Source organism: Balaenoptera ricei, chromosome 14 (assembly GCF_028023285.1).
Source record: "Balaenoptera ricei isolate mBalRic1 chromosome 14, mBalRic1.hap2, whole genome shotgun sequence".
Lineage (NCBI taxonomy): Eukaryota > Metazoa > Chordata > Mammalia > Artiodactyla > Balaenopteridae > Balaenoptera > Balaenoptera ricei.
This window is the reverse complement of record NC_082652.1, coordinates 74,083,273-74,106,066: the sequence shown is the minus strand read 5'-3', so window position 1 is coordinate 74,106,066 and position 22,794 is coordinate 74,083,273. Positions and strand designations below refer to the sequence as shown.

The 22,794-nt window shown below is 37.0% G+C and overlaps 1 protein-coding gene and 1 non-coding gene across 2 annotated transcripts; both read left to right on the top strand.

Annotated features, from left to right (window-relative positions):
- The first annotated feature begins 1,596 nt into the window (after positions 1-1,596).
- STARD6 (StAR related lipid transfer domain containing 6) lies at positions 1,597-22,004 on the top strand. Its single transcript, XM_059893795.1, has 6 exons — positions 1,597-1,611; positions 2,624-2,713; positions 2,910-2,959; positions 15,161-15,410; positions 17,846-17,937; positions 21,660-22,004. The coding sequence occupies exons 1-6, from the start codon at positions 1,597-1,599 to the stop codon at positions 21,859-21,861; spliced, it is 699 nt and encodes a 232-aa protein (XP_059749778.1). The 3' UTR covers positions 21,862-22,004.
- On the top strand, positions 7,028-7,100 carry TRNAA-UGC (transfer RNA alanine (anticodon UGC)). The gene has a single exon. It is a non-coding gene; the product is annotated as a tRNA-Ala (tRNA).
- Positions 22,005-22,794: the final 790 nt, after the last annotated feature.

Here is a 22,794-nt window from a genome sequence, read left to right as displayed (position 1 = left end):
GAAGAATCCAGTTTCAACCGAGTGGTGTATCAGAAAAAGATGCCATCTCAGTGTTGGTTTGTGTTTATTTTCCGCTGACCCTATGGATGAAGATATCCTTGACCATTACTGCATCTGAATATGTTCCAGCTCATCCGATGTTACATCACCAGGTAATACAACTGTAGTCTTGCTGTTTGCTCTTTTCTTCTCTTCACCCTCTCTAGCCCACTAAGCTTAACCTTCCCTTTTTTTCTTAGCAAATGAAAAAGTCCAGAAGCTACAAAATTTAGTTGAGTGGTTCAATTAAACACATGTTTATTGTGGCAGTAAGTAGTGCTAGTGATTTGAAAATGAGTAAGACAAAGTCCCTGCAGGAAGTTTACATGCTAGTGGTATGTTCCAAAAACCTGCAATTTCTTCATCCTTCAGTATCAAGTATGTTGCTGGTAGGAAATAACCGTGTTATATATGCTGGGACAAGCCCAGGTCAGGGACCAGCCAGGGATTGTTAATGGCGTGACCTTAAAAACTTAGACATTTTTATCCACATTCCACCTAAGTATCTTTTTAACCTATTCTTTTTAAAGATAATTTCTTAAAGGTTCTTTTTCATAAACATTATCTTGAATGTTTCCCTTACTACCTTTTTCTTTCATCGAGGAAACATATATCAAATATTTCCAAATGAGTATATAAAGTATAAATAAAGGACACTGAGAAAATATTAAGGAAATTATCAAATGTATTTACCTAATTCATGGATCAAAATAATTCTACTTCCACTTCATACCTTCACAGGTTGAAAGCTATGGAGATCTCCACAAGGATTTGGAGAAGAGTCCTAATAGTTATTAAAATTCTGGACTAGATCTACTAGGAAAGGTAAAGTAACCATGGGTCTACTAGGAAGGAGGAATTATAATGGTTTACTAATGCTTTTCAAATATACATGTCAACTACGTGCTGTGCCTTGCCAGAGAACTAAACACGAGGAAATAGATTTATGATCCCACCTAAAGGCCTTTAGGTGAGAGCTAAGGAAGACATGTGCTGATAATTAAACTTTAAGAAGGTTTATTCAGGCAGCTCTTAGGAGAGTTGTTTTTTTTTTTTTAATAAATTTATTTATTTAATTTTGGCTGTGTTGGGTCTTCGTTTCCGTGCGAGGGCTTTCTCCAGTTGCGGCAAGCGGGGGCCACTCTTCATCGCGGTACGCGGGTCTCTCACTGTCGCAGCCTCTCCCGTTGCAGAGCACAGGCTCCAGATGCGCAGGCTCAGTAGTTGTGGCGCACAGGCTTAGTTGCTCTGCGGCATGTGGGATCTTCCCAGACCAGGGCTCGAACCCGTGTCCCCTGCATTGGCAGGCAGATTCTGAACCACTGCGCCACCAGGGAAGCCCAGGAGAGTTTTTTTTAAGGTAGATTTAAATGTGTCCATTTTAAGAAAAAAAAAAACACTAACTTTTTGATCACCAAGAAGGGACCCGACACTGTTTCAATCACTTCTACGTATATTAACTCACTTAACCCTTACAATGACCCCATGAGATAGGTATTACTATCCCCAATCTAAGAAGTGAAAATTGAAGTTCAAAGTTTAAGCAGTTTACTCAAAATGATAAAGCTCGTGGTGAGTGGCAAAACCAAGATTTGAATCCAGTGCTGTGTTGTAGTATTCTTTCCACCACACCAGCCAGCTTCCCTTATTTGAAAACTGGGTGATGGGCCAAAGGACCAATGAGACTCCACCTTCCTGAGCTCATTCAAAGCAGAAACAGCATCTTACTCAACCTTTTTTTGCCACATCTGCCACAACGTCTAACCCTTAGCGAGGATTCAGTAAATGTGTTTGAATTGAATTGATGTGAATTTGATCCTCTCTGAAGAGGTAACATTTAAGCAAAGACACCAATGAAGAGGAGTCAGTCCTGTGAACATATTGGGGAAGAACATTACAAACAGAGGGAACAGCAAGTACAAAGACCCTGAGGTAGGAAGTTGCTTGGTTGTATTTGAGGAACAGCCAGGAGGTCAGTATGAGTGGAGCTAAGTGGGAGAGAAGGAGACAGGTAGGAATTGTCTTTGGAGAGGAAGGCAGGGGTCAGATCATTTAGTGCCACTGCCACTCACTTTAAAAAGAGGAATTCCCAGTAACACGTGATCAACAGATTATGCTGCTTTACAAGAGAAAGGAAGCATGATTTAGCTGTTAGAAATAACAGTTTATTGAATAACTATTATGTGCCAGGCAAAGGGGTAAGACATTGAAGTGCATTATTTCATTTAATCCTCATATCAGTTCTATGAGGTTAGGTATTGTCCCAGCTTTACAACTTGAGAAAATGAGGAAAGAGAACTATGAAATAACATGGTTCACAATTAGTTTGTGGCAGAGACAGGATTTGACCCAGGTCTCTGACTCCAAAGCCAAAGCCTGCTCTTTTTACTATATCACATTTTCTCACTTGAAAGACTATGAATAAAAAGGAAGAGATTCGTGCATGCATGCCTTGCAAAAGTAGTTATTGTTCATTGCTATGTGACAGACATAGAAATAGTATTAAAATGTAATACAGCATTTAAAAAAATTTTTGTACAATTACATTCTCACCAGTCATTTGTTTTTAAAACTTTGCAGGTAGTTGGACTATAAGGCACTCGCCCAACAAACTGCTCAAGAAATTTTAGGTTACGATCAAGATACAGCAGGCTGGAAGGTGGTTAAGACTTCAGTAAGAAAGCAAGTTAAATATGTTTGAAGAGTTTGTTTTTTAATGAGAAACAATTCATTGCAAAGACATTTTAAAAAATATTTTTTTTTACAAGCCAAAAAAAAGTTTTTACTTTTGCTTTATTTTTTGTTTTTTGTTTTTCATTTTTTCTGTATCTGACAGCTAATTTATTTGTGGATTTTTATTTCCCTTTGAGAAAAAGATAAGTGTTTACAGCAAGGCTTCTAAGAAATTCCATGGAAATCTGTAAGTACAATCTCCTATTTACAATCATTGTTTTGAATTCAATGACATTGATGTATCTAGAATTCAATGCTACTTCATTAGCTATAAAACGTTATTTGATAGTGAACAGGAAGTCGAAATTAATTATAAAGTCACTTGGTTGAAATGTAAAATTAATAAAATGAGCAATATGTACCACCTACTTTTCAAATCGGAAGACAATCAGAAAAGAAAATCACTTCTAGTGAATAATTCACTAAGATAGGAAATTTCCACTTCAAGAAATAATTACTATAAAAATAGATTGATTTTTTCTTTCTAATAGTATTTCTTGGTCTTTTAAACACTTCACCTTTCCATTAAATGAACCACTTAAAGATAAAGTTTATTTCCCCAATATATTCCTCTTGCTAACATATATAATTTATTGTGTAAGCTGCTTTTAAGGGTTTTTTTTTTTTTTTTAAGCGCCTGATTTATTTATTTTATTTTTTTGGCTGTGTTGGGTCTTCATTTCTATGCGAGGGCTTTCTCTAGTTGCGGCAAGCGGGAGCCACTCTTCATCGCGGTGCGCAGGCCTCTCACTATCGCGGCCTCTCTTGTTGCGGAGCACAGGCTCCAGACGCGCAGGCTCAGCAATTGTGGCTCACGGGCCTAGTCGCTCCGCGGCATGTGGGATCTTCCCAGACCAGGGCTTGAACCCGTGTCCCCTGCATTGGCAGGCAGATTCTCAACCACTGCGCCACCAGGGAAGCCCCTTAAGGATATTTTTGAGGATCGTGTTATTTCAGATACAAGTACTCTAAGGGAAATTGTGCTGACATTTTTAACCTTCTTTTTAAGAGTTGTACATTTGTTGCTCGTGATATCACATTAATGCCATCAAATCATCATATGTTATTGAGAAAACCAAATATTATTTAGTTTATTTTTGAGGGGTAGGGGTCCACTCCTTCTTTTCACCACTCTGTTTTGTGCTTATTACTCTTTTTTTCATCTGACTATAATTATCTATCTTGTGTTTCATTTCAATTTTTTTACTGTAGGACAAAGCTGGTATACTTTCTCCTATTCATTTTAATTATCAGGAAGGTAATCCCTACCTTTGTTATCTAAATAATTAATGATTCTAATAGTGGCACTTTCAAAAATAGATTGAGCAGGGAGTGGGTAAGGTCAAGCCCAGGCACACTATGGGAATAAACTTTTGGTTGTTGTAGTTTTTTGGTGCCTTCCAGGTCAGGCCAGTGTGGACAGCAAGCTATGCATCAAAGAAACCTTGGAAGGTATTTATTCTACAGATACTTGCTGGGTACTTTTATACAAGGTGCTCTACACAATGCCTAGAGCCATTCAAAAAATAGCCTCAATAAGGCTGTTTTAAAGCTTTATTGAAATTTTTCATCAACGATATTGTACTCTTACATGCCATACTACACAGACCAAAAAAATTGAAACTTTTTGCACTTGCTTTAAGAGAAATGTATATGCACTGCATACTAGTTTATTTATTAATACACAGTAATATCTTATCCCAGATCTTAGTGATTTAACAGACACTGTCTCATGGTTTATGTCATCAGGAATCCAGGTGTAGCTTAGCTTGGTGCCTGTGCCTCAAGGATTCTCACAAGGCTGCAGTCACGGTGTGGTCTGGGGCTTAGGTCGCATCTGAAGGCAGCTCTGCTTCCAAGCTCACTTACACAGTCACTGGCAGTCAGTTCTTCGTGGGCTTGTTAGACTGGGGGCCTCAGCTACTTGCCAGCTCTAGGCTGGAAGCCTTCCTCAGTTCTTGACATATGGGCCTCTCCATAGGGCTATTCACAACATGCCAGTTTGCCTCCCTCAGAGGGAGGGATTTAAGAGAGAGCAAAAGAAAGAGCAAACAAGAGAGAAGCCAGAGACTTTCTGTAACCTAATCTTGGAAGTGACCCCCCCCCATCATTTTGGCAATATTCAGTTTATTAGAAGTGAATCACTAGATCCAACCCTGACTCAGGGGAAGGGGACTACATAAGTGTGTCAATACCAGGAAGTGGAGATCACTGGGGGCCATTTTAGAGGCTTCCTATCACACATCGATTTTGGCAAACTCTCTTTTAATTCTTTTTTACGGTTGAACTATCATCCAATAAATATCAAGCACAGCTTCAAAATTAAGACTGCTAGAAGATACACAAATCTCAATTTTGCATGCTTGTTTTGTCAAGCACGGCCCACTGATTCTTCTAAATTTAGCATGTTTATGTACAGAAGGAGATTGTGACTGGAGCAGTTAATACTTTTCAAAATATCTGTATTATTCTAAATCAGCTGGGGCAGATATTTAGGTTCTTCCAAAGGAAATCAATCTGAACATGTTGATCAGGTTGGTCTGCCTCAGTCGAAACGTTTACCTCCCTCAGCTTGGAATGAGAAGAAGGTGAGATTGCCATCAAATAAATCAAGGGAAAAAGCTAGGGAAGCTTAAAATTTTCCAGTACTTCAAGCTTCACAGTTTTATTTATAGGGTTATAAATAATCAAAGCAAGAAACATATGCATGTTAATTTAGACTGGATGACCAAGTGTAAACATTGCACACTTTGGGGATATATAGCATGGTCTAATATGGTTTGCCAAACTAGTGTCTGGGAGAAATTATCCTTCAAAATGCCCTGTGGGGGAACATGGGTTGCATTGTCAAGTTTTTCAAAACGCTCTAGACTATTTTCTCTTCTCTAAGGTTCAGAGAAGTCCTAAAGCAAAGACATCTGTCAAACTGTAATTCAGACTCTTCCAAATGTTTTCAACAAAGAACATACTTGCAAAACATTGACCTAGATAGATAATGGGTCACTCATCTCAGATTTGGATTCTAATAGAAGCTCTAATTGACTAGGTATGTACAGAGAGAAGTGATTTATTTTTCATTATCTCCCTACTATCATTCTCTCGCATCTCATGGATTATTTCAGTAACTTCCTAGTGGATTCCTCATATATACCTTTACTCAACTACACCCCATTCTTCACACAATGGTTAAAGTAGATTTTTGAAATATAGTTCAGTGTTGCTCCCCTGCCTAAAATCTTCTACAGGCTTTATTATGCTCTGCAGGGCACTATCTGGCCCTCACCTACCTCTCTGACCTCTCCTACCACTGTGTCCTTGCTCTCCTTATGCTATAGCCACGTAAGACTACTGTTTGCACGAATGCACTGAACTGAAAGCCATCTCAGAGCCTTCATAGTTGCTCTTTTCTTGCCTAGCGTGCTCTTCACCCAAATCTTTCGAAGGCTGATGTCATTTTTGTTTTCAAGATCTCAGCTTCATTGCTTCTCTTCAGAGTGACCTTCCTGGCCAACCGGTCAAAGTTCTCAAATACACCAAGCCACTGTTTACCACCCTATTCTGCTATTACCTTCTTCACAGCATCTATCACTAGATGAAATTTATCTTCTTCATTTGTTGTCTTATTTATTATGTCTCTTATTAGAATATAAACTTGAGAATAGGAACTTGAACAGGAACCAGACTAGAAATAAACTCTTGTTCATCGTAGTATCCCTAACACCAGAACAGTGTCTGTCACATAAACACTTAATAAATATTTCCTGAATGAATTTATGGACTTTAGTTATGTTATATTGGCTGCCAAATAGAAAGCATTTAAACATATTTGTTTCCCTTATAACTACAGAACAACAACAACAAAACCTGAAGATATTTTCTCAGCACTTTCACCTTTTCTTATTAATTTCCCACCCAAAAAGCTCCTTTTGTGGTTAGCTTTGAGCACTTGCCTATATGCATGAGAAGGGGGCCAGTTCTTTGGTTGGAATTTTTTTCCTTTCTACCCTCAAGAGATGAAATACAGACCTACCAGCACACAATTCAGCTGACACATTCCCCTATGTTCCCTATTAATTCCCCTATTAATCTACTGTATGTCACACACTAAGCTAAATAATTTCATTTTTAAATTTACTCATATATCCCACAAATAGTTTCTTTTGCCTGTTGTTTTTCCTGTGTATAGATCACACTTTCCATGTTTCTCTGCATGCATGCCTCACAGTTTTCTTGAAAACTGGACATTTTAGGGAATTCCCTGGCGGTCCAGTGGTTAGGACTCTGCACTTGCACTGCCGAGGGCGCAGGTTCGATCCCTGGTTGGGGAACTGAGATCCTGCATGCCGCGTGGCTCGGCCAAAATCAATCAATCAATTTTTTTTTTTTTAATCCTTAAAAAAAAAAAGAAAACGGAACATTTTAGGTAATATAGCAATTCTGGATACAGATTCCACCCACTCTCCCAGGGCTTCTTATTGCTTGGGCGTTTATTTGTTTAGTGATTTGTCTGGACTAATTCCGTGAAGTCTGTTCCCTCCCAGTCTGCAGCCTCAGATATACCTGCTCTGATTTTTGTCCTTGTTTTTATCTTTCAGCCTGACATCCTATAGGTCATCCCTAGGTTAACATAAGCCATTATTGGTCACAAGTTGTGCTTAGCACCCAAAGCCAGTAAGATTTTTACCCTTTACTGTCAATTCTGTGTGTGGCTTGGAAACTGTTTTCACAGTTCAGGGAGTTTTATGGTTTTGCCCTGCATGTAGCCAGGGGGCCGGTAGCTTGGAAGTTGTGTCACCAGTCATTCCTCAGAGGACATAGCCTTGGGGTACACACATTCTTCCAGACCACCAGCGACGAGTGTGATTTTATTTTAAAGTGGTCGGAATAGCTTATTGCTCAGCCAGTGATGACTCAGAGATTATGCTTCAGTCTCTTGAGCCAGTAAGACTTCAGCCCTTCGCTACTTAATCTGTGTGTGGCTTGGGGAATGCTTGCAAGTCGGTCAAGCCGCATGTTGGACTGATTGCTCCTCAGTATGGGCAGCCTAGCATATCCAGCGTGATTTGTCTGAGTAAGGGCAGCCTAGTACAAAGCTCCCCTTGCTTCTCGGTTAGGGACAGCCTGCTACTTCACTCTGGATGTTCCTTAGCGGCAGCCTAGTACACCCACTCTGATTTCTCCTGAGTGTGGCAACCTCGTATATCTACTCTCATTACTCTGATTAGGGGCAGCCTAACATTCACTCTGATTGCTCTGAGTAGGGACCTGTGCACTAATACACTGAAGCCAAGTAACACTTCTACTCCGTGAGCAAGTGGGTAACATAGGGGAAGGATGGTACCATGACTTTCTCAGTTTGCTCCTGTTATTCTAGGGGTGAGGGGCAATTTAGGCCCCAGGACTCACAGCGTACTGTGCCTTGGGCAAAGCCCTCACCCTACCAGTGAGATCAGGGTGTCGGGAAACCCTAGTCTTCTGAGCAGTGCATGCGGGGAAAGCTTCTACAACATGAGCTGGGAGTTTCGGTGATGAGAGATGTCAGTGTCCTGCTGATCCCAGGATGAAACCATAGCCCTAGCCTGGATCTGGTGGGGAGAGAGAGCCCCTGTCTTCTAGTCTGCACCCAGCTGGAGCAGAGCTACCGTAGAGTGAGGGGGCATGGCTGGAAGAAGGTCGTGGCTCAAATGCTACAGACTCTGACTTTTCCTACCTAGATTTAGTAGATTTTCTTGAATAAATGTTTCTTCATTTCCTGTGTGCTGTTAGGTCAATTTCTAGGGAATTTAAGTAGTTTTTGAAAGTAATGTTCACCAGTTCAGTGACTGTAGAAGAGGGTTTCCTTAGCTCCTCACATAGCCACTCTGGAAGTCCCACTCCCAACTCTAATTATCACATAGGAAATGCCAAAAATAAGATCACTAAAAAGCCTATCATCTTACAGGTGCTTCCCCAGGTTTATAATTTCTAGTATGCAAAAACAGGCACTTTCCACTGTTTTTCTCTTCCCTTATCCTCCTAGTTTACTGTTCAGCAGTACTCATTCACAGAAGCCATAAAAGGCTATAAAATGATTTAGAGACGCATGTTCAAATTAGCATGTTGAAACAAATGCACATTTACTAAAAGGTGTTCATTGCTTCATGAAATGATGATCTGTAAGAAACATAATTTCATGTATCAATTATCCCACATACCAGCTAAAGCTTGTCAGAAACTGTGAGAGACAAGAGAGAATAACTAAAATATTTTTCATTTGACTTGGTCACTTTATTCATAATGAGCATGAAGCTTTATTATAGATCTTAGTAAAATATCCAAAGAACCATTCATTTTAATGATCAATAGATATAAAAATATAGTTCTTAGATTCAAATATGACAAAATTGATATCTCTGAAGAGTCTTGAACACAGTAGATACTGAATTGCTCATTGAGTGATAGATTCAAGTATTCAAGACATAGAGATGTTTTATGTTTTCAAAGAGGCATGATATTTACATATTTTTTAAAAGCCAGTAACTCCAGTACACCTCTAACTAGTGAATTAAGATAAGGTACTTTTTTTTTTTAAAGATAGATTTTATTCATTTTTAAAAATTTGGTTCGTTTATTTTTGGCTGCGTTGGGTCTTCGTTGCTGCCCACGGGCTTTCTCTAGTTGCGGCGAGTGGAGGCTACTCTTTGTTGCGGTGCGCGGGCTTCTCATTTTGGTGGCTTCTCTTGTTGCGGAGCACGGGCTCTAGGTGCGTGGGCTTCAGTAGTTGTGGCAGGCAGGCTCAGTAGTTGTGGCTCACGGGCTCTAGAGCACAGGCTCAGAAGTTGTGGCACACGGGCTTAGTTGCTTCACGGCATGTGGGATCTTCCCGGACCAGGGCTCGAACCCGTGTCCCCTGCATTGGCAGGTGGATTCTTAACCACTGCACCACCAGGGAAGGCCAAGGTAAGGTACTTTTTAACTAGTAACCTACCCTCTACCCAAGACACAACTTTAATTATATTTCATAATCTTATAGGCAGCAAAATAAATAATTTCTGCCTTGCAGTTATATAATACCAATAACAAACTTTTCTCACCTTTACAGATGACTGGAAAATGAACAATTAGCCATTGAGTAGACAGTCTAAGCCAGGAGTTGGCAAACTTTTTCAGTGGAGAAGCAGAGAGTAAATATTTTAGGCTTTGCAGCTCCTGTGGTCTCTGTTCTAACTACTTAGCTCTGCCATGATAGCACAAGAGCACAATACATAAGTAGACATAGACAATACATGAATGAATAAGTATGGCTGTGTCTCAGTAAAGCTATTTACAAAAGCAGGAAGTAGGCTAGATTTGACCTATGGGACATAGTTTGCCAACCCCTATCCTAAACAGAAGATATGAAAAATCACAAATCCGCAAATGCTGATAAACTTATATGTATATTAGGGACTCTTCTTTCCTCCCATAACAATTTTCATATCCAAGTCATAGAAACACATATGTAAACTACCCCCCAATGTATTAGTATAATATAGTGAAAAGAGTATGGGATTGGGAAGCAGTCAGAGTTTCAATCATGCATTATTATGAACTCAAACACATTTTTTTCTCTTCCATTATAGTTTATTAAACAATACTGAATATAGTTCCCTGTGCTATAAACCTTTTTGTTTATCTATTTTATATATAGTAGTTTATATCTGCTAATCCCAAACTCCTAATTTATCCCTACCACCCCTGCTTTCCCCTTTGGTAACCATAAGTTTGTTTTCTATGTCTGTTGAGTCTGTTTCTGTTTTGTAAATAAGTTCATTTGTATTATTTTTTAGATTCCACATATAAGTGATGTCATATCATATTTGTCTTTCTCTGTCTGACTTCACTTAGTATGAAAGTCTCTAGGTCCATCCATGTTGCTGCAAATGGCATTAGTTCATTCTCTTTTATGGCCGAGTAATATTCCATTGTGTGTGTGTGTGTGTGTGTGTGTGTGTGTGTATATATATATATATATATATATATATATATATATATATATACCACATCTTCTTTATCCATTCACCTGTTAATGGACATTTAGGTTGCTTCCATGTCTTGGCTATTGTAAATAGTGCTGCTATGAACATTGGGGTGCGTGTATCTTTTCGAACTATGGTTTTCTCCAGATATATGCCCAGGAGTGGGATTGCTGGATCATATGGTAACTCTATTTTTAGTTTTTCAAGGAACGTTCATGCTGTTTTCCATAGTGGCTGCATCAATTTACATTCTCACCAACAGTGTAGGAGGGTCGAACACATTTCTTAATGTCTCCAAGTCTCTGTATTCTCATCTGTAAAATGAGAATAATAATTATATAGATAAGGGTTGTGAGGTTTAGGTAAAATACTTTACACAAAGGTCTTAGCACAGTGTCTGGCACATATTAGGTGTTTAGTAAATGGAAGCTCTAATTATTATTATCACAAAGCAACTTGAGGGTAAGAAACATTTTGTCTTGCAGCACCCCTGTAGCCTCAATACCTGGCACATAGTAAGTGCTCAATTAAGTATTTATCTAATGAATGATAAACAGAAAGATGTAAACATTTGAAATTAGATCTCTACCTCATAGCTATACCAGTCTAAATTCCAGATGAATTACAGGCTTAAATGTGAATACAATATTTAATAATTAGACAATCTTAAAAGAAAGTCACAGTATTTTAAGACTTTTCCCTACAATAAATGAATGAATGAATGAATGGAGTGGGGAAGAGAATGAGGTCAAAACAGGACGTTCCCCAAGACACTTAATTTATAAAGGCATGATTTCCAGCTATGACTTTTCAGCAGGGTATCTAGACTTATTTAAAATGATGTTGTTCATTATATTCAGTTATTCATTAATTACTTTCTAGGTGCTGGTAGTATAGTGGTGATCAAAACAAAATGCATATACTTGTAAAGCTTATAATCTTGACATCTCAAGAAAAAAACCTCTTAAAGTTAATTTTTCACTATTTTATCCAGCAAATTTGCTCCTCAAGGAGTTTTTAGTCTTTGTAAGAGAGAAAAGTACATAAATACCTATAATACAAGGCAGAGTGGGATGACTATCATAAAAGAATCAATATATGTGAAATAATAATGGCTAACATGTATTGAACAGTTAATACATGCCATGTACTATCCTGTAAATATATTAATTTATTCAGTCCTCATGACAGCCCTATGAGGTAAATATTACTATCTCTACATATGAGAAACCCAAGACTTCGAATAAGTAACCTGCCTAAGGTCAGATAACTGGTAAGAGCTAGAGCTAGAATTTGAAAACAGGTGGGCTGACTCTATATGCTACTCTCCTAACATTTTAATTTTATTGCCTGTGTGTACTAGCAACTATGAAACATCAGCAAAATCAAATATTAAGTATCTCAGCATAAAGAACTATGCAGATACAGGTGTAAAGTATTATTAGAATTATTACAAGCCAACTTCAATCAAGAGAGTTTTTAATAAGTTCCTGTCTTTTCTAGGGAGCTTCTTTCAAATGTCAGGGAGGCTCTGCAATAATATATGGGTATGCTCAGGCCCTACACATGTGTGGAAACTTGATATGTAACAGATAAGGCATTACAAAAAAATGGAAAAGGATGAACTGTTTATAATCAATTGTGCTAACATAAGTGATTATTTATATGTAAAAAGTAAAATTAGATGCTGACCTCACACTATCCACCATCCATATACACAAATATCCATTCCAGGTAGATTAAAGTCCTAAATGTGAATACAAACTATAAAATTTTAGAATAAAATGTATGAAAGTAGCTTAATGATCTTGAAGTAGGGAAGGATATCTTGTAGAAGACATAAAAAAGCACAAACCACAATGGAAAATATTGGTCAGTTTGACTATGGTAAAGTGAAACACTTCTGTACCAAAAGAAATAAGTGAAAAGGTAGGCTGTAGCCAGAGATATAATATTTGCAATATACATAATTAATAAAGAATTTTAATTAAAAATATAGAGAACTTCTATATTAAGCATTTATAATATTATACAAGAAGTATAGCTAACCATATGCATAAAATTTTAAAACAAAGTTTTGAATGAAAAAAGCAAAATGCTTTTGTAAATTATATGTAATGTATGTACTGTTACTTAAAGTTAACTTCCTCTCCAAAATAGAAGAAACAAAGCAGCTGATGCCTAAATATCCTCCATTTCAATATTCTCCATCCCTAATTTTATCATGAATAACTATAAAAGGGTTTGGGCAAACCTTCCAAAAAGAGCTTCAGCACATTATTCCCCTTCTTACCTTGATTTTTTTTTTTTTGCTTTCTATCTCTTCAACACTTATCAAACCATTTAATAATTGTTTGATTATATGTCTGACTCTCTGCCAGGCTGAAGTATATATATAGTTAACCCTTAAACAACACGAGTTTTAACTTCGTGGATTTTTTCTTGATAAATACATATTACAGTACCGCAGGGTCTGCAGTTGATCGAATCTTTGGATGTGGAACTGTGGATATGGAGGAACCACAGATACATAGATCCGACTCTAAAGTTATACACGGATTTTTGACTGCATGAGGCTCAGTACCGCTACCTTTCACGTTGTTCAAGGGTCAACATAATAAATAGTAAATGTTTGATCACTCAGTCAATAAAAGAGTGCTATTAAAAAATTAAGGGTAGTCATTATCAGTAAATATATAGTAAGTGCTTAATAAACGGCACCTAATTCGATGTTAGTTAGAAATACAAAAAGGTTAAAAACTCTTTATCCTCAAAATTTACAATATAATTAGAGAGAGAGAGAACAGATTAATAAAAAAAGCAATCTAGGGAGGTATATACAAACCTCTTAACAATAGTTTTGTGCTTAAATTTTAACTGTTTTATATCTGCCTTCTTTTTCAAAGGACCTGATAATTATTCAGGTTGTTTTGTCACTGTCTTCTATAGAGCTTAATAATAAGCTCTTAAAAACTTTGTAGATCTGAAGGAAGGAAACCTTACATACTAAGAAAATTTTAGGATATCTCACAGAGAAAACTAGGGACCAGCTGAGCTTTTAAAGAGAGACTAACATACAAAAAAATAGTCTAATGACTTACTTGTTTACCAAATCATAAAAACAAGGTTCAGAGAAAGAACTCTTCATAAATATAACAACTATTTTCTGTAATAATAGCATTTAGTTTTTACCTCACTTCCTCCAAAAATTTTAACTTTTTAGAGGTTTAAAATTTTGATTTTACTTAAACCTATCTCCTTAGTTTAGAAAGAATGATTAACAGAGAGAGAAATTATAGCCAATATTATTCAGATTTCATTTTCATTTAACAACCTACTGCTAAATAGTGGGTTTTAATCCAGTTTTCTCACATTGTCCTAACTTCATTGATTGTGATAGCCCAACCCAATTCTATTGATGGATTAACATAAAGGTTAGTTACTTCTCCAAATCTTGACATGTGAAAAATAAATGAAATTCAGAAGTCAGTGTCTATAAATGGAGTTTAATTGTAACACAAGCGTGCCCATTATATATTGTCTATGGCTGCTTCACTGATACACTAGCAAAGTTGAATAGCTGCAACATAGAACATGAAGCTTGCAAAGCCTAAATTATTTACCATCTGGCCCTTTACTGAAAAGTTTGCTGACCTCTGCTTTAGACCACATTACATCCTTCAGTTAAGAATTAAGGCCACAAGATATTGCACAACCACACAAACTTCTCATCAGTTACAGTGGGCTTATGATAAATACAGTAGGTAAATGTTTATGAGAAAGAGTTTAGAAAAATTCTAAATGAAAGTAGCCCCTTTAAAAAGACAGCTATAGGGCTTCCCTGGTGGCGCAGTGGTTGAGAATCTGCCTGCTAAGGCAGGGGACACGGGTTTGAGCCCTGGTCTGGGAAGATCCCACATGCCGCGGAGCAACTGGGCCCGTGAGCCACAACTCCTGAGCCTGCGCATCTGGAGCCTGTGCTCCGCAACAGGAGAGGCCACGATAGTGAGAGGCCTGCGCACCGCGATGAAGAGTGGCCCCCGCTTGCCGCAACTAGAGAAAGCCCTCGCACAGAAACGAAGACCCAACACAGCCAAAAATAAATAAATAAATAAATAAATAAATTTTTAAAAAGACAACTATAGAAACATTATAAACAAAATTTGTAGAAAAATGAATTTTTAAATAATTTATATTAATTATTACAATGCATATTTATATAAACCTGGCTACTTCCAATTGAATATTAGTATTTTAAATTGCTGATATTACCTTCAAGTTTTCTTTACATTATTTGCTAAATTAGTGTACTTTATACTGTGATAGCATTATATTTTCAACTTAGACTAAACTTATTAAATTTTGAATTTTCTTTATTTCGTTAACTATAGATATCGTGTTGAAGGAATAATTCCAGAATCAACATCTAAACTATCTGATTTCCTCCAGAAACCTGAAAACAGAGTCACATGGGACAAATCATTTAAAGTGTACAAGATGGTACAAAAAATTGATTCTGTAATTTACTGTTTACTATTGGACTTTCACTGTATGAATACACTTTTAGTTTTCTATGTTAGTGATTTGAGTTTATTAAATCTGTATTATGTGGACACTTTGTATTTTATAGATTCAAATCAAGTTGAAATTTTTATAAAAAGCTTAAAACTTCCTTCTTTATTAGTCAAGAGTTCAATTCCAGTTACCTTTATTCTGTTTTAAATGAATACCACATTCTGAACTTGGTCAGCTCTCCTGCAGATGTGTGCCTTCGGTTACTGAGGGGACTGAACTCATGGATTCACTTCCTTCATCAGGTGGAATAAAAAGATTAAGCATGCCTTGTTGACGGGAAGTCAGTAGATTTATCTTAGTCATAATACACTAGATAACAGGAACATTGTAGACACTGTAAGGACTTAAGAACAAACAGCATGTGACTTTTTTAAAGAGTAAGTGTGAAATAACATTATATTGTGGTTTTAGAAACACTTTCAAATACATTATCTCAGAAATGAAGAGGGAGAATAAAAATAGAAAAGAAAAATATAGGTAATGGAATAGAAATTTAAAATCATAGAGGTGAGAGAAAGAAAGACAGAATGCAAGAGGCAAATAGGGCTTAAAAGGGGAGAGAAGATCAGGGTGAGATGAGGGTAGAGTGAAAGCTCAGGAGGAGAAAAAAATGAATGAAATGAGAAAGACTGTTAGCTGGTAGAAAGGTGGAGAAACAGGAAGAAGACAGGAGTGGGGTGAGCGATTCTGAACTCTGGTACAGCAAAGTATAGGTCTGACACTTATTAAGACTGCTAGACTTCACAGTATGTAAATTATACCTCATAAGCAGCTTTTAAAAATTGAGTCCTACTGTTTGGCTAATAATAACTTTATTAGAAGGAGCTGGTAAATGTGAATGTTGGAGTAATGCAAACTTAACCAGTTGCATTTGTAAAATTCCACATCACTGAGTCTTTGGTTCTTAGAGTCTCCAAGCTGCATTTCACTCATCAAAACAAATGGCCCACATATCTGCCATCACCTTATCATTTATTTAGAACTCTGTAGGTTAACTTTACCTCCTTTTATTAAACTGATTTTGAAATCTGGGATGGGGGTGAGATTGTAGAAAAGCCCAGAAAGGTAAAGCAGTTTCATCTTGTAGAGAGGCCTTGAAGTTCTTATCCACAAAGAACACCTGTCCATGACCTTCTTGGGATTTGAACATGGCCCATCACAAATGAAAATCCGAACATTGGACTGTTTCATTCATGATTGTATGATACTAATTATACAGTTTCATTAGCATTTCAGATATTTCTGCTGTTGCTGCAAGTCAGCTGTAATAATAGAAAGTATACTAGATTTGGCATCAAAAAACTTGAAAACAGATTCAGAGGAATTTTGTGATTTGCCCAAGGTCACCACAGCCAATGTATGGTATAACCAGGACTTATACCTGATCTCCTGATTCCAAATTTGATGCCTTTTCCAGTATACCACAGTAACTCTGAATCACATGATACTGTGAGAAGAATTAGTCTGCCTTCCAGTGAATGTTTGTAGCATTCACTTCCAGGGGTGAATTTTAATTGACTCATTCACCCCATTGGTGAGGAAGGGATTCCTACTCTAGGGTTATGGTGGTGGTCAAACACATGACACCAGCACTAGACAAATGAGGTCAACAGCACTTTGTTAATCCTTAATCACAGCCCAGGAAGGACTGTTAAGACTTTGTTAAATTAACATTTGTTAGTGGAGCACAGGGTGCCAATAGTGAGCCAGGTTCAACAAATGACCATAAGAGAAATTGAAATAGAGAAGTTTATTACTCACAGGTCCTGGAAGAAGTGTACAGCATACCTCAAGGGCCCCACGTGGCGAGGTCAAGGCAGGTTGCAGACAGAGAGAGGCAGGACCTGAGGCACATGACTTTGTTAGTGTCTGTGGGTAGAGTGCTTTGGGGTTCCTGGGCTAAGGCCAGATTGATCAATTGGAACCAAGAAGAGCACGGTTGTGGTAAGCTCCACAGGGGGCATCTTACCTAAGAGGCTCACAGGGGAAGGCCCTGGGAAGTGGGAGAGACAGTTGATCAGAAGCGCCGTTGGGGAAGTCATATCAGGAACTTACGTTTGCTTGTGACTCTGAGGGCTGTTATCTGGGGGTGTCACATCAAATATTTTATTTTAAAAATTTATAAACCAAAACGTCTATAAACCCACTATCCTAATAGAATAGTCTCTTTCTTTGTGATTTCTGCTTCAAATCTCAGAAAGTAATTGAACAATACTTTTAACAGTTTTTCCTGTATGTGAAAGATAACAGCATCTTTCAAAGTACTACATGAAAAAGTTTGAGAGGACAGTAGTGATCATACTGATATTTTTTCATTTTTGGCCTGTGTATACATTCAAACGTGCAAACATACATACATATGTTTAAAACTAATGTCACTGCTGATAATAACTAAGTTAAATCAAGTGCTATGTCATACATTTTTTAAAATATGCTACTGGAAACAGAATTTTTCATCTTTGTGGAATAAGTTTCATTTTAATTTTTTTTTAATCACTTAGCTACTAGTGGATTTTCCAGCATATCCTTCATCTTCAAATTATATCCGTGGTTGTAACCATGCTTGTGGCTATATATGTTCACCTCTGCAAGAGTAAGTGTTATTGCCATATATTTATTTTTTAACAGTTTTTTAGTTCAATTTGTAATTTGTTAACTAACTCACCAGAAATATGTTCTGGTATATTCTCGTGGGAAAAATATTGCCCCTAAATACAATTTTGAAAATAATTTTTTAAGTATTTTTGTCTTAAGCATAATCAGAATGGATAATTCCCTATAAAGTATGATTTGAGGTTTCTGGCACTAGTCACATATATACAGACATCCTCACCCCCTCCTACTAACCTTAACCTGATGTTTTATGTTTCTCCATTAGAGTCACTTCTGTGAATTATTAAGGAATTTTTGCAAATTAAAAATAAATTCTCTAGAATCATAATGCAGTTACGTTTATCAGCAATGAATGCTTTACCTTGAATAAATTCTTTCCAATGGACTACCTACTGAGAACAGATACCTGCAGAATGAGCCATCCAATAGGTAAATTCAGAAAGGGAGAAATTAGAGATGAGTCACTGCCCACAGGTGGCCAGCCTAGGGATAAGATGGTAACATCCAATACACATAGGCTTTAAATGCATATATATTAATTCAATGTATATCATTCTACAAATTCGTTACGTTTTAATTTTTGTTAAATGATTTTATACTAAATAAAAGATACTGACACATAAAACCAGGTGTAAAACTTTAAAGTGGTCAGATATAAACCACTCAATATGAGAAAAATATTTATGTGAAGGAAGTCAAAATAAAATTATATTTAGCCCCGTACTCCTTAATATTTTCTCTACCGAATTAGAGAACTAAAAGATATTCACAAATATTTACATTAATGGACAGGATCATTGATGCAGATGATGATGTTGATGACGATATGGCCTTTCTGCCCATCCATCAGTTTTGTATCCATGGCCAGGACTTTATTCTCCACAGCAAGAAAGAACAAAACAGGGAAGGATTATTACTCCAGATCAGCTAGGTACATCAGCTGCTGGTGGGGACTCTGGTTGGGAAGCTACACAACCTAAAGTGTGCTTCACAGGCAAAGTCCCCTTCTTGCTCCTCGTCACCGTTCCCTTTCCACCGCAAAAAGCATAGGACAAAAGCTCTGATTTGGAGATCCCACCTCGGGTGGAAACGCTGCCTAGCATCCCGCTGGAGAAGGGCACTGACAAAACAGTCATTTTGTTCCTTCTCTTTCCATACAGCCCAAGTCCTGTAGTAAACTTATAAAACATATTATCTGTAGTAAAGGTACCCTACAGTAAATGCTGGAAAGGCTTTGTTAAGTGTGTAAAGCCCTAGTAAACCCAAATAGAGATTTAAGACCATACAAACTGCTAGTGAGTCCAGCCATTTGAGACAATGTAAAAATAGTCTAAACTCTGCATAGAGAGGGTGTAAGAATATAGACACTCACGGTTTGTTGGAGCAGAGGTCTTCAAACCCCTCAAGAGAATTTTGTAAAACTGTATACTGCCTTGCACATTTTTAAGTTGATATTAAAATCTTTCATAGCATTATGTTAAGAGGGTGCAATTTCCAGCCTACTCTAAATCCTGACATTTAAAAAAAATGGTTATATCACCCTTCTAAGTGCATCCAATGGAATCTAAATACCATAACAACTTGAAACCCACCATTACGTTATCAATTTCAAAATACATATAACCTTTAACAGTCAGAAAGTTTATGTCATTTCTTTTCTCCTTGATCCCATATTTTTACTCTTTTTCCCTTGCATAATTTTATCCTAATAGAATACATCTTATGCTTTGGGTTCTTTTATTAATCACTATCTATCTATTTTCTATCATACCTCAGCAAAAATAAGTACCCAATTTTTAAAATTTGTTTTATTTTCTATGACCCCAAGTATCTAAATGTTAAAATATATATATGTGTACTGGTTTAAATTGTTATTGTTACACATTGATAAAAATAAAAATATATGACGTAATTGTTCAATATAAAAGCAAATTGTTATTGGAAACACATATTATTAGCAAAACTTAGCACTTACTATGTGCCAGACACTGTTACAAACAATTTACATATACCAAATAAGTCAATTATTTGATCCTCACAATTACCTCACGAAGTCGGTTGTATTACTGTCCCCATTTTGCAGAAAAGAAAATGGAAGCCCAGAGAGATTAACTAACTTTCTCAAGGTTACACATAGGTAATAGCAAAGCTCAGCTTCAAACTATGCAGACTGGCTTCAGAGTCCATGCTTCTATCAGTTACACTCATTTAACTGTAAAAAACATGGGACAAAAGCGCTGATCTAGATATCCCATCTAATAGAATGAGACAACATTTAATATCAAGTCTACTTCTACTTTGCATTTTTATAAAATAAGCATAAGAAACCCTGTTCACATAAATGAGTGAGTTAAAATGGAGAGAGTGTAACCCTAGCACTGTCATTCAATCCCTTGAAATTCTTCTGAGTTATGTACTGTGAATTACATAGTGACCTATAATCAAAAATTGTTTTTAACGACCTATCAAGTGACAACTCAATTAGATCCTTACATTTTATTGAAAGCAAAGAATTGACATGACTTGGTAAGGTTTTATTACCCAGTCATCTGTCATTCACTTTCTCAACTCACTTCCAATAGATTGAATTTTCTCTTTAGCATCTCAAAGATTTTTATATGCCAGAGTAAAGCACCTTGGTACCATTCAGTATTATTCAGGGGGGAATGACAGGCATCCCTTGGTTCTGTAAAGCAATAGAAGGGTGGTGTGAACAGGCTGGTGGCAAGAGAAAAGCCAACATCTCCATCAGAAACGTATTCTCTTATCAGTTTAAGGAAAAGTTACATGGAAGTTAGAGATTTGAAAATTTATTCCCTTAAATGTTATTCAGTCTCTCATACCCCTTGGCAAGTCTTCATATACTCTAGTTTGAAGATCACTGGGTTAGAATGTAAAATACTACAGTCTTCTTGGAAGGCAATTTGGAGATAACATTTCAAAATGTTAAATGCACAAAAACTTTGACCTAGAAACTCAATGTAAGTATTTATAGAAGTGCAAATGGATACATTACAAGATGCTTTATTGCAGCTTTATTTACAGTGGCAAAAAGTGAGAAACAACCCCATGACAGTCAATAGAGGACTGGTTAATAGACTATGAAATACCATGTGCAGTCGTGAAAAACAATTAAGCTGATCTGTATAGACTGACACAGAAAGAGGTGCATGATATCATACTAAGAGGAAAATGAAACTAGTTCCAGAAAAATAAATATGTCTCATTTTTGTAAAAACAAGAATGTACATGTGCGTATATGTGAGGTACATATACATATATGTACATACATGCTATCTTTGTATATCCATAGACAATAACCTGAAAAGGTACAGTCAAAGTTATAAATAGTGATTATCTCTGGTGAACAGAGTGAGGGGGAATTGTGAAAATATAAGCATATATTACTTTTATAATTTTAAAAAGTCAATAAAATGACAAAAAGGAAATGATAACTAAAACTGAAGACTTTAAGATATAGTCTGACTCCTTAATATTTTTATGTAAAATAGTTATTTATGAGTGTGCAAATCACTCTACATATTTTTTCCTTCCTTCCTTCAGTAACTGTTTACGCTGTCATAAGCACTATATGGGCAGTCATTGGTGAATAAGATGAGAATCCTGCTCCTTATAAACTTGTAAACTCAATAGATAAACTTAAAAATTCTTTATATTTTTTAACTCTTCCTTTGTTTACAGGAACCCAGCATATTCCAAACTATTGATGTTTGTCCAGACAGAAATGAGAGGAAAATTGGCCCCATCGATAATTGAAGCAACAATGCCTTCCAATTTAATAAGCTTCCTCCTCAATGTAAAAGATGGACTAAAAACACACAAAATTCCATCAGGACGTGGATGTCATCATAATGGGCATTCATCGTTCCTAAAGAAGAAATGAGGCCATTTAAAATCATGTGTGGCAGTTAACTGCCTTTTACTTCTAAGTCAATATGCATAAATACTGTTACACTATTCTAAACTGTATTCTTGAACAAACTACTGAAGGTACTTTGTGAAAATAAGAGCTCATAGTTGCACAAGAGAAGCATTAAATATAGTTTTTAATCTCATATAAGAATAATGTTAAACAACAAGTGTTCTTAATGCACTTTTATCTTTTGCTTTTTTTCCCTGGAAAATGCTCTGCAAGAAAACATCAATAAGAACGCATATACAGTCAGAGGTCAGCATTAATTAAAGATTAAAATATATTTTAAATTGTTTTTCTTTCACTTACTGCTTAAATTGATAACTGTAGGAAACATGAACTTAAAAATTGAAAAGAATTCCACTAAAATGTTTGACAACTGCTATCTGGAATCTGCAGCTGAATCATGAATCAATTTTTGGTCTGGCCAGAATGTAGTAGCCCGTTCCTCCCAAGTCCTTCCTCGTAAAACTAGAAGACCTGCACTTACCACAACAGACAAGCGTAGGAAGACTCCAGCATAGGTGGCAAGAAGAAGGCAAACTGGCCAAGGACCTGGGGACTTGAGGAATGTCTTAGCAGTGAGTTCTCTGGGTTTCCTTATTGCCATCCGTATATTCCAGACGGGGCACTGCAGAAGCCTCCAACCTGGGACTGCTGACAGGAAAGAGGAAAAAAGAGGGGGGAGGCTTTAGGAAAAAGCCTGCTTCTCTGCTCCTCCTCGCCATAAGACTGCTCACAAACCAAAGGGGGGCCCAGCAGAACACCAGCCAAACACCAACCTAAAAACTGCGCCTACCCCGCCGTGTGGGCAAAGCAGAGCGAATCTGCCACCCCACCTCATCTCTGCGCCGCAGAAGCAGGCGGTGGTGCTTGGACACCCCCAGCCTGCGGTGTCGGCAA